Source organism: Perna viridis, chromosome 10 (assembly GCF_037379345.1).
Source record: "Perna viridis isolate PV_CMFRI_1.1 ecotype Kerala chromosome 10, ASM3737934v1, whole genome shotgun sequence".
NCBI lineage: Eukaryota > Metazoa > Mollusca > Bivalvia > Mytilida > Mytilidae > Perna > Perna viridis.
In genome coordinates this window covers 41,048,850-41,061,608 of record NC_142454.1, presented here as the reverse complement: position 1 = coordinate 41,061,608, position 12,759 = coordinate 41,048,850, and the positions used below count along the sequence as shown (strand labels likewise).

The following is a 12,759-nucleotide window of genomic DNA, read 5'->3' as shown; positions in this document are numbered from 1 at the left end:
TGTGCTGTTCATTTTTTAATGACACTGGTTAACATATTCTGTCATACGGTAAGAAAATTCGGTAACCGGATTTTTCGAAGGAAAAAATGGGGGTAGCCCTGCGGACGGATGACTGACCAAATAAATTGAAAAGTATTCTGAAATCTGTGTACGTTTTTCCTGTGACACGATGAATCTTTTTTTTTCAAATATTGCTTTTTCTGTTGCGAAAAAAAATACGCGTCCTTGCAATAACCTAAAAAAACATTTGGCAGATCATTTTCAAAATGGATATATTGTTTCTTGTGACAAAATGAAGGAAAGTGTGATTTTTATGAATATTGCTTTTGTCTCTTCCGACTTGCAGCCATCTTTGTTGCTAAAAAGGAACTTTGACCCTTGTCCGTGTAATATGGACGGAACGTCAGCGGCCTTCCTTTTATGTAGATGTAAGACAGAACTTTGATTGGCTAAATCAGTATTCTGACGGAAGTAGACGATTGCACATGTGCGGAGGCATTGTTTTGTCTTCGTCCGTCGTAGGCATAGCTTATAATCATATTAACTTGAAAATCATTTGGTGGATTATTTTCATATTTGGATGTGTTATTTCATGTGATGAAATGAAGGCGTTTTTTTTTTTTTTGTTTGTTGGGGTTTAACGTCCGAGCAGCAATATTTCAGCTATATTCAGACGATGAACATGATATGATGATAAAATGAACATGAACTGATGAAATGGAAAAGGGATGGAACACAAGGGCAATGGGGTCGACAAATTTTGATTGCCACTGGAAATAGGGAGAGGTGGGTAGGGTCGGGCAATTTTGCCTCCTGTGGCGGAGCCCTAAGGTTCCTACTCCGGGAGAATACCACAGTAGGATTCTCTAACGTGCGGGGAACGTGGCATCTTTCCCAACACGGTGCACCACTATGGTTTGCGGTCAGGTTTTCCGTATTATAGCCGGACAACCCCAGCATGTAACACGCCAGGGGACCCCATTCCACCACATGGGGCACACATCCAGTTGCTCTGTGGGCAAAGCGCCCTTGCCCCCGCTAGGGTTCTGAGCACTATTTAGTCGGCTTTTACGACAAGCTTAGCGCGCTGCTGCAGGCCTATTCTTTTAACACCCGGACCTGCACGGGGCAAATGAAGGCGTAGATCGACATTGCTTTTGTTGTTTTTACTAGACTGCCTTTTTTTTGTAACAAACACAGAGACTTTCACTGTTATCGTGTTTGAGTTGCAACTAATTAATCATTCACAATTGTAATTTCTATGCAGGGGAATTATGGTTTGCTGTCAAGTTTGATAGCCCATTTTTTTATTTGTCAAAAATCATGAAAATTAATTGAGAAAAAAACTTTCAAATAATTTTTTGAAAAACGTGAATTTGCATAGAGACAAAGGGAAAATGTTGCAAGAAACCGAATACTTTTGGCAAGTCTCTGTCAAACACGGAAATTTCACAAAAAATGATGCACGCGATTTTTAAAATTTTCTTCTATACATATGACAGATGATTTTTATTCGGATGCCTATGAACATTGATTATTACATCTCTTAGTTATTCAGAAAATATTTTGCTGCATACCTCTAGTACATAAATTGAAGAAAAGTGATTAAAAATAGATATAACAGATAGAATTTTTACGTGATTTGGAATTCAATCAAAGTAACTTTTTTTAGTACGAAGTTATAATTTTTTTAAAATTCAAAATGCTCAATTATCATATCCATAGAAATTTCAATAACAAAGCTACATAAATGTTTTGAGCTAAGTGACATGCAGAAAGATTAATCAATGGAACCATAGTTATAGCGGAAATCAAAAGAATGTTATCCAGGGACAAAGACCAGACATGGAAAACAGACAAACACGACAAAGAACATACAGTAACTAAAATAATACATACAAAGTAACAAAAGTAAATGAGCAACTCGGGCTCAATCAAAAACCATGTGCACCGGTAGGGTAAGCGTCATTATGAATCTATAAATCTATTCGAAAGTGAAATTATTGGGATAAGATGATATGCATAAACCATACAAGCCTTTAGTTTTACTTTAAGTAAAGTTTTTATTCTCACAAATAAAATTCATTGTGTTACTGCATGACCAGTCATACCATGAAAAGGTTTGGTCACCATTGTTATATTTGTATAGAACACAGTCACTGCTACCGCTATTTCCGCCTTTGTCGTCTGGTTGACCCTCTTCCCAGTTTGTGAACTTCATTTCCGCTCCCGAGACCCATTTAAAATGCTCCTCAATATCTCGGTCGTGTAATCCTATCCACCATTGCGTTATTCCTTCTGCTACTGAAATGTTAAGTAGCAGTTTATTTATTTTTTTAATTAGTGAGGAGGTGATTTATGCATGTCAACAGCCCACCAAAAATCACTTTAATATTGATGTCTAATTCAAAAACAGTTTCAGAGTAATCAAGGGAACCAAGATTCTAGCGGAAATCAAAAGAATATAATCAGGGACAAAGACCAGACATGGACAACGGACAATAAAGAACATAAAGTAACTGAAATAATACATACAGAGTAACAAAAGTAAAAGAGCAACCCGGCCTCCACTCAAAACTGGGAGGATGGACCAGGTGCACCGGTAGGGTAAGCGTCCTTTGCTTTTACAGAAACACCCGCTGAGATGCTCATAAAAAGTCAAGTCCAAGATAGACGAAAGAAAGAAGGAAAAATATGACACGTCGAACAAATCAGTTTTCATGGTGCAGATGGATACACTGTAACGATCTACGAGTTGATGATGACGACCATAATACTTTTGTTGTGATGACTTCAATCTTGTAGCAACATAAGCCTGTTCCAGAATCCTAATTGTAAGAATCTAGCGCAACACAAAAAGTCTGCGTAGTTACGGCAAGCTCTGGCATAACGTATTAATTGTGATATGAAAACTCCAAACGCTGGTGCTGAAGGGATGTTGCCACAGATGAAAGGATAGACCACAGACCGCACAACCAGTCTCATTTGTTATTCGGTTGTTGAAATTTTGATATAAGAACTCGATAGGTTGTGTATGAAACGGGCACTATGCAAGAGTTACCGTTCTTTGATTTCGATTGATTTGGTTGATATCAGTGGGATATGAAAATAAAAATCTTCTAAATATAGAGAAAAGAGTATCGTTATGTATAAATAAAGCATTTGTAGAAATAGAAAGCACTGATTGTTCGGCTTTTTTTCTGCACCATGAATCATCTCTACCATTTATATATTTTATAGTATGCTGGTACTAAAATGATGCAGATATTAAAGTAAGAGGTCGAATGTATTCAAACTAGAGAGTCATTATCGATAAGGGTGATAATAAAATTATCGACCTGATAAAATATAGAAAAGGAATAATTTAAAAGGGAAGTCGGTATAAAAAAAAATGGCAATAACAGGGCAAAAAACTGTAATGGCCCTGACTTGGTACAGCCATTGTACAGGCATTTCAAAATGAAAGGTTGGTTAAACCAGGTTTTATAGCGCGCTTAACCTCCTGCTTTCGTTCAGACGTGAGACGACTTGTCTACGGTTCAAGCTTTCCAACATTTAAACTACCGTACTTTCACGACGTGATTTGCATGGGTCTTTGCTGTTAGAATGAAATTGTATAGGTCACTTCGACGTCTAGAACAGAAGTAACCTTTGTGATTTGGAAAGGAACAATGCAACGAAAAACTAACACACATAGTTTTTTCCTGGCAGTTTCGCAATCTCGTATTAGAAAACCACCGATTTTAAACTGAAAAAAGCGACACTAAAAAAGATTAACACAAAAATTAAACGAAATTGCGAATACAAAATAAACCACGATTCGAAAAACATTCATTTTTTCATAGAAGTTCAGGAATGTTACTGGAAGTTGCGGATGCCATTTAAGATCAAAATTTCCCACAAAAATGCCCTAGTTATTGAACTACTATGGCGTATATAGTATCTTGAAATATTGTAATGAAGGCTTTTTAAGTGAAACGAGTGCTTTTTATCAAGCAAGGTTTGTAAATATTCAAATACCAGTCCACATAAAATTCAGACACTGCCAATAGTTAAGTTATTCATGGTCAAGAAAAACCCACCAAACAAACATTGTTTTTTTTGCATTCAGATCTGCACTTCTAGAAAATCATACATTTATCTCGAACTAAAATCAACCAAATCAAACCAAATCAAGGACGATAATTTTTGCAAAGTGCAAATTTCATGCACAATCTGTATAATTTTTTTTCAAAAGCGCAACAACCAAATGGAAAACTAAGTTACTGTTTCTGGATAAGAAATAAAGCTGAATTTGGTAGGTTTTTGACATGCATGAATCACCTTCTGCCTGTTTTTTTGAAAGACTTGTACTTAAGTAAACAAGTTTTTGCTACTAACTAGATTATCTTTTGAAACACAAAGTATATCGAATTTGTGATATTAAGGCTGGTATTTAGAAACCACTGGGTCGATGCTAATGTTGGTGGACCATAGTTCCTCGAGGGTATTCACCAACCCAGTAGTAGGAGCAGTGTGACTCCTTGAAACACATGTACAGCAAACCGAAATTTGCAATTTTACATGTATATTACTTTATTCATTTATTCATTTTTTTGTATTCTTGCTATTTTTGAGGACATAATATTGATTTTAGGTGCCTTACCTTGCAATTCCTTAAGTTTTGGAAGGAATATGGCTTCTTTGACTAAAGATTCTACTGTGAAAAGATGACTCGAGTTTCCTTCACAGTATGCCTTTGCTTTATCCCAAGTAAGTCTAGTTTTAAAAAACCGAATGCAAACATCTATTTCCCAACTGTATTCATACACGGTGTTTCTGCAGGCCTTTTTATCTACGATATTTATAAACGTTCCTAATTTATATGACGAAATTTGTCTAGAAATTTCGTTTGTTTGTTTTGTTTTGTTTGTTTTTGTGTTTTTTTCTTCAGTTATTTAAGATTAAAGGACGATTGCATCTGTCCAAAATATTTAATACACGTACCAAGTACCTTCGTTTAAAACTCCTAATGAATGAAATTGCAAATTATTCTCATTAATTTATTTTTTTAATATTTGTCTTTTCTTCATTTAATCTCTTTTCAATTCTAAAATATTGAGTTAATAGATACATGATTTAAAACACAGGGCGATGATTGATAACAATTAACAAGGTCGATGTAATATACTAGCAGACATAAAGATACTGTGATTAAGGAGGTAGACCTATGGTAAGGGACATAACTCGTGAAATCAGTGATATGTTTGTATTATATTCAATTTCACCAAAGCCTCTCAATCAAGCCTTCACTTGAAGCAGAATAAAATGAATCCAAGTTAATTAGATGCTTACATAGGATTGATGTAAATGCTGAATACAAACGTTCCATTGATTTGTAAGAGCTGTGTCCCTTATCCTAGGTGTGCCTCCTTAAATTTTTATTTTTTTATTTTTTTGCAGTTGCTAATTTTCGTTGATCCTGTCACGTGATCATATTTATATATTAATTTTTCCTTATAAGGAAAAAAAGTTTGTTAGTGGTTAAATATTTTTGTTCTTTTTCATTTCACTTTTATATGTTTTCAGTTATTGAACTGAAATATTTGCATTCTTACTTTTATGTATGTATACTGCTCCTAAATCCTTCGTTTTCATAACATCTCCTGTCTGTGTTTCATCAATCCCTGTGCAGTCTAAAGTGGTTTTGTTAAAATACAACAAGTTACAGTTCATCGACTTGATACACATCGAAACACATTCGGACAGGCTTCGAAGACGAATTTCAAAATCTGTAGTGCAAATATGAAAAACATTATTACTTTTATATCATATATACATTAGTCGTACACGTAAATGCATCTTATTGCGAATAACACAAAAGATTTGTACAATACTTATACCTTTAATGCAATGGAAATAATGATTATAGCTATTGAATAATCATTATAGCTCGCGGTTGAAATAAACCAAATGGAAATAGTAAAGACCACTGGATTAAGTTTTGTTATGACATCATTCTGGCTTAAATTTGACAATATTTACGACGTCAAAGTACTCGTATTTAAAATATTTCTTATAATCAAGGATTGGTAACACTCGCTATCTAAAATTTTCTGTCTCGGGCTACTGTCGTGATTCTAGAAATTAACGTTGATTTTCAATGACAACGTTACATCAAGTTAATTCCGATAATCAGATTAACGTTATATTTGTACGTCCCGACGGGATATCACATTTAGCCTTTTTGAGTTTGCAGTGATATTATCTGTATCGACCACCTTTTTAAAAATCTGTGTACTGTGAAATCGAAACCTAAATGATCTAAACCTAAACTAGAAAATCTATAACAAAACACATTTTAACACCTCTTTCTATCAGTAAAAGGAGGTAGACATAGGGTAAGGGACATAACTCATGAAATCAATGATATGTTTGTATCACATTCAATTTCACTAAAGTCTTTCAAGCTTTCGTCTGAAACAGAATGAAATCCGTTCAAGTTACTTTGATGCATAAATGAGATTGATGTAAAATGCTGAATACAAACGTTCCCATGATTTGTAAGAGCTGTGTCCCTTACCGTAGGTCTACCTCCTTAAATGTAGTTTTAACTTTGGTAAACCAATTACCTGTCTAAACCGAATAAAGTTTAAGTCCAAAGGCGGTTCGGTTTAGATTTGTTCAACGGTATCATAGTTTTCCTTTCCTCTTTCGGTACCGTTTACTTGACTTTTTATGAGCAACTCGATGGGTGTTTCTAGAAAAGTAGAGGTCGCTATCCTACCGGTGCACATGGTCCATGCTCCCAGTTTTTAGTGAATTCCGAGTTGCTCATTTACATTTTTTACTTTATGTGTATTAGGTTTTGTTATTTAATGTTCTTCGTTGTGTGTGTCTGATTCCATGTCTGGTCTTTGTTCCTGGATTACATTCTTTTGATTTCCGCTAGAATCTTCGTTCCCTTGATTACTCTTTCACTGTATTGAATACTTATACCTTTTACGCCTTTCACCAGAACTCCGTCCAAAATGTCTATACGAGTCATTCGACCTCTGTTTAACAGACGACCTGCAGTTGATAAATGAAATAAATTAACTGAAGGAAAACTGCATTGAGTATTCTTAATCAACGAACTGATAAACTCTAGCTAATAGTCACAATGATACTCAAAATGATATTCCATTAGAAATGGCAACATCAGGATGAAAACCGAAAACTTGAAAATCGTTGTTCCTGACTTGGTTCCGATATGGTAGGTTAAACCAGGTTTAGCGTCAATCCTCCCGCTTCCATTACGGTTAATTATTTCCTGTATATTTCAACACTATAGTATCATATATTTTATCCAAAGAAAAACAACATAAAATCCAATTCAGCTACCCCTAAGCCATAAGGGAGAAATCACAACTTTTTAGCATTGACATACACACACATACACATCCATAGTTCAAATTTAGACTATAATGTATATCCTTGGAGTTTGCCTTCGACAATTTGCATGGAAATTATCAAAGTTATTAAAATCAACGTGAACAGCGTATAACCTTAAACCATGCCATAAAAATTAAGAATTTCAAAATTATTTTAGAAAGACAACAATTTATACGGGTCATTCCTTTTAATTTTAAGAATTTTAGTATCAAATTTAACCAGTAGATCATAAAATAGTTGATGACGTCAAAGTCACATAAAATTTGGTCTATTAGATAAGGTAAGTCTTTTTATCCAATCAGAAAGCGTTTTAGTTTTGAAATTAAATAAAATGATAATAATTATGACATTGTGCAACTAATTTTTCCTTTATTAAACTTACCTGTAGATACGAATAATAAGAAAAGGAACACACTAATCTTTTGCAGTTTCATGTCTATTGAATGTTACTTCATTTAGATGCAAACCTCAAAGCAGCCCGAGTTGCACACCGTTGACGTTTCCTTCAAATATGCTGCATTCGGAATGGTAAATGTAGTGCAGGCATGGAAGATACCAATGTTACGGGGATTGATTAGGATGTACTATTTATTTCTAAATCATTTCCGTACGTAAATGTAGTAAATGTAGATAATCTTATAAAGGTTGCGTTAGTCTAAAGTTAATGAATAATATATCAAATAAAATTCATTAATCCGATTGCACCTTTTTTTGTCGGTTCATGTATATTTTGTGTTTTTTTTGTAAATCAGATTTAGAGTTGGGTAAACTCTATTTTATCTCGTGTATTGTATATTCAGATATTGATGGTCCCGTGCAGGTCCGGGTGTCAAAAGAATAGGCCTGCAGCAGCAGCGCTAAACTTGTCATAAAAGGCGACTAAATAGTACTCAAAAACCTAGCCGGGGGTTAGGCGCTCTGCCCACAGAACAACTGGGTTGTGTGCTCCAGGTGGTAGAATGGGGTACCCCTGTCGTGTTACATGCTGGGTTTGTCAGGCTATAATACCAAAAAACCATTGTGATGCACTGTGTTGTGACAGATGCCACGTTCCTCACACGATAAAGAACCCTGCTGTGGTATTCGAAAGGAGTAGGAATATTTGCGCTTCGCCACAGGAGGCAAAATTGCCCGACCCTACCCATCCCTCCCTTTTATCTTGTGGCAAACATAATTTGTCGACCCTATTATCCTTGGGTTCCATCCCTTTTTTTTTTTCATTTCACCATCATCATTGCATGTTCATTTTATCATCCCTTTCATGTTCATCCGTGAATATAGCTGAAATATTGCTGCTCGGGCGTTAAACCCCAACATATTGTTGCGTGCATAAATTATTGCTATTTAGATATTTCAGTCAACAATGCATTTCCAATTGAAGCGATTTTGGAAAACACACATTAGTTACGTTAAAACAAATAACGATATTTAAATTATTGTAGTTTTAAGCCAAGCACACATTTCGCAATAAAAACATCGCAAAACTTCTGATTCTACTTTTCTTTTGATATTAACTTATAATTTATAATTTGAGCAATGGACGAATCACTTCATTTATTGAAGATGTACGTCAATTGGCAGATCAATCTATCATGCATTTCAGTATATGATGATTATATCATTCGAACAGAACACGCTTTGATCTATACCCAATGTTGAGCCAGAATCAATGTACTCTCTGAAACACGTGTACGGCATTCCGAAATTTGCAATTTTTATATGACCGGTATTTGTTTATAAAACAAAAGACAATTTTTGATTATAATTCATTCCATGATTTATGATAACATTACCATTTTGGTGCATGTGATTAAACAGATGAAATGCATAGATCAAATTTCTTTGTTCTCCTGTTAATTCAATGGAGATTATAATGATACCGGAATTGATTACAATATTTGCATATTCATTTTTTCTATATAGGAAGTTGTTGTACATTTTTATTTTAAAGACGTAGAAAATTCTTCAAAATATTTTCTCTGAGATGTATGTTATAGTATAATCAAAGTAGTCATCAAACATACTTCAAGAAAGATTAAAATAATATATAATCGGATGGACTTTAATATTATCTTCTGATAGACGCGAAAAATGTTCGCTAGAAGTTGCAACTTCAACAGTATATTATGTAATGCTTTCCTCAGTTATTGCGGCTAATTAACTTTTGTTGGTTTAGTCAGGGATGCAAATAAACTTAAAACACAACCTAGGGAAATATTCTGATGAAACGTATATCATAAAGTAGGTAACAAATATAATACTCTTTAAACTAAAAAAAAGTCATAAAAATGCTTGCAAGTAAACATTCTAAATTGAAACATTAGTGGGTGCGTCATTAAATATAGAATTCGACTCACATGAAGAAAAATTTCTTAATCGACAAGCTAAACTTGTAGATTCTGTTTTTTTTATTTTTCAATTCGAAAACTTAGGTGCCAGTCGTCATTTGTTTCATGGTGGAAATTTGTCTGTTTATAACATCTACAGTTGATAAGGAAGAACAACATAAGAAACGCCACAACTTCGCTTTCGACCAATGAAATTTTGTAGACAATGCGATATAATCCGTCAAATAATTACCCTTTTCTATTTCGGCCAATCACCGCCTGAGAATTCGAATCTCTCTAGAAGCGGGAAATATTTTTTTCACACTGGTCAAGAAGTTTGAAAGTCGATTTAAATTTGGAGAAACCGACAGCTGCACATGTTCAGTTTTCCTGTTTTTTTTTTTATTAAGGTCATGTCCGAGTTATCTAACTTTCATATTTTCCTTTGTTCTCTCTGTTTTCGTTTGAATGTATTCGTACATTTCTAGCATTTTGTACACGTAAATTGGATTTTGATTTCTTATTTGGATAAGGTTGTAACATTAGTTTGTTATCGATTTTGCATTTTCACTCTAGTGTACAGCATTTTCAAATAATTCCATATTTGTTCTGACTGTAATTACATTTATTTCATCTCGTTTAATCCACAGCTGAATTACTTTGGCCAGACAAAATAGAAAACAATAAAGTGACGCATCTTGGTTTAAAAAAACCTTATGATGGTAAAATAATAAATTCCTTGCCCCTAGTTTATATTTCCAGTGTTATTGTGCAACTCGGACTCCACTAAAAACTGGGAGCATGGACCAGTTGCACCGGCAAAACGACGCTTTAAAAGATAAAAAAAAAACACAAAAATGCTGACTCGAGCAGTTTAGTAAATGATGCGAAACAAATATTTTTAAAAAGTATTTGTTTCTAATCATCTTCAAGTCATACAAAACCATTGCGACGAACGATGTTTAAAACGCACTTGGTCTTATCTTTGTTAAAAATGTGTGATTCAATTATTGTAATGTATCTTTATTTTTCTTTTCGACAAGTTTATTTGCTCTACTTTACTGTTCACTATTAATCGTTATGTAAAATAATGTCATGGTCTTTTTCATCAAAAATAGAATCTATCAAACCAAAAATCTGTACAGAAATCAAAAAGTTGTACATACAAATAAAAGGCAGGGTAAATGTGTACGGTATATGTTGGTCAATATTAGTCAATAATGTGTCTTTGCGTCTTTATTTGACTTTTTGGTTTAACATCGTTTTGTTACAATGGGTTTTATGAAGGTGTGTTTACATTTGTCTAAGACCTTTTTGTGATCTCTGTAAGCATTTACTATTTTTAAGGGTGATACAATGGAGCATTTGTTGCGTTTCACCATATACGTTCATTTTTCTATGTTCATGTATTGTCTTTCTAGAACTCAGACACCAATCTTGCTAAATCATGACAATCCAACATGTGTCTATTTACCTGTAAAACCTTTTTTTTCTCATGACAATAGAATGAAATGCTGTCTTTGTTAAAACTTTATTGGAAATATGAGAAATAATAATAACAAAAAACAATGCTTTAGTATAAAAACGACAACACCAGGCACAGACTGTACAACACAAAGGAATAATGAAGTACACCCAGAAAACAAACAAGCATTATGAAACCTGCAACAACCCAGTCTTGAACTTAGGTGTACTGGAAGGGTAGAAAGTTCCTGATACTTGCAAGACACCCACCATGCTCTCGTTGACGTTCAAGTCCTTTGAGTGGGAGGGACATCTATGACATTTGGAGGTCGCTACAATACTATGGTTCAAACCCGAATGATCTGGATGTCCTACCTCACTATTTAGGATTTAAGATTTAAGACCAAATATTTTAAAAACACTGTACTTTTACAGTATTTTGCATGACCTAAAACAAAGTGTTTACTAATTAACTGTTCGTGTCAATTCATACTTAACTGTACAGCTTTGATTTGTATCGGAAGAAAAGCACAGACTGTTAAATATCATTTATTATTTCTCAAACTGCGTAAAAACAAGAAAACATATAAATAACAGAATAATAAGATAGTTTTCGATGAACGAAATTACTTCTTCGTCTTTCCGTATTGGTTTATTTAAAATCTCGATTCTCACACACATAATACAGTGAGTCACGGCAAACTCTATCATACCAAGCGAAGCCAGTCCCGTCTAATGTACGGAACGTATATGTTACGCAGTCTGCATTTCTCCCCATGTCGCAATCATCATCTGGTTGATTATCATTCCAATTTTCGTACAACATTACCGACCCTGAAACCCATGTGAAATTTCCCTCCATAAATTGATCACTCAGACCAATCCACCACCGATCTTCATTGTGTATAACTGAAAGCAAATCTCGATTAGGAACGAAAAATCTTCATTTTCATGGTAATGGGTACTTCGATTTTTTTTTATAAAGGTAAATAACCAAAACACAGAAATCTGTTCCCTGAAGATGAAACATCTAAGCTACAATGAGATATACACACGATTAATTTTTATGATGAACAACAACTTGTTGAAATAAATTACATAGGTTCGATATAAATTATTTCGATGTCATGAAATAGTTACAGCTTCCAAAACACCAGCACAGGTGAACAGCATGTACCTTTTTATTGCTTTATTTATCTGCGGTATTATATCATGTTGCTTCTGAGTCACATTGCATAGAACTGTGGTTATGACCTTTCCATTCGACGCCAGGAAAAAAGTACAAATTCATCAAAGCGTTTGTGTTTTCTGAGAACCTTTTATGACAAAATATTAAATGAATCTTAGACACGATTTTAACCAGATACAAGCAAGTTATTCTGCAATACATTTCACATGAAATTCCGGCAAACTAAGCCTAAATATCACGTACAATTATCATATGGATATCGTGTAAGTGAATCTCATATGAAATCACACAAACCTTTTTTTGTTGAATTCATGTGTAAATATGAAATAAAGCTTTGTACCATAAATTTTAAAGAAACTGTTTACC

The 12,759-nt window shown here is 34.1% G+C and overlaps 1 protein-coding gene across 1 annotated transcript; it reads right to left on the bottom strand.

Moving 5' to 3' along the window:
- Positions 1-2,043: 2,043 nt before the first annotated feature.
- LOC148605804 (perlucin-like) lies at positions 2,044-5,770 on the bottom strand. The gene is made up of 3 exons (XM_088550358.1): positions 5,598-5,770; positions 4,646-4,834; positions 2,044-2,304 (listed from the first exon to the last, which is right to left on the bottom strand). Exons 1-3 carry the CDS (start codon positions 5,728-5,730, stop codon positions 2,051-2,053), a joined length of 576 nt encoding a protein of 191 aa, XP_088406484.1. The 5' UTR covers positions 5,731-5,770; the 3' UTR covers positions 2,044-2,050.
- Positions 5,771-12,759: the final 6,989 nt, after the last annotated feature.

What these genes read in the sequence shown, in the direction of transcription:
- LOC148605804 (XM_088550358.1), bottom strand. Translation starts at nt 5,730, where the DNA reads ATGTGTATCAAGTCGATGAACTGTAACTTGTTGTATTTTAACAAAACC. An exon ending in AGCAGTATACATACATAAAA is followed by an intron (nt 4,835 to 5,597) that starts GTAAGAATGCAA and finishes TAAATATCGTAG; the next exon opens with ATAAAAAGGCCTGCAGAAAC. An exon ending in AAAACTTAAGGAATTGCAAG is followed by an intron (nt 2,305 to 4,645) that starts GTAAGGCACCTA and finishes TTAACATTTCAG; the next exon opens with TAGCAGAAGGAATAACGCAA.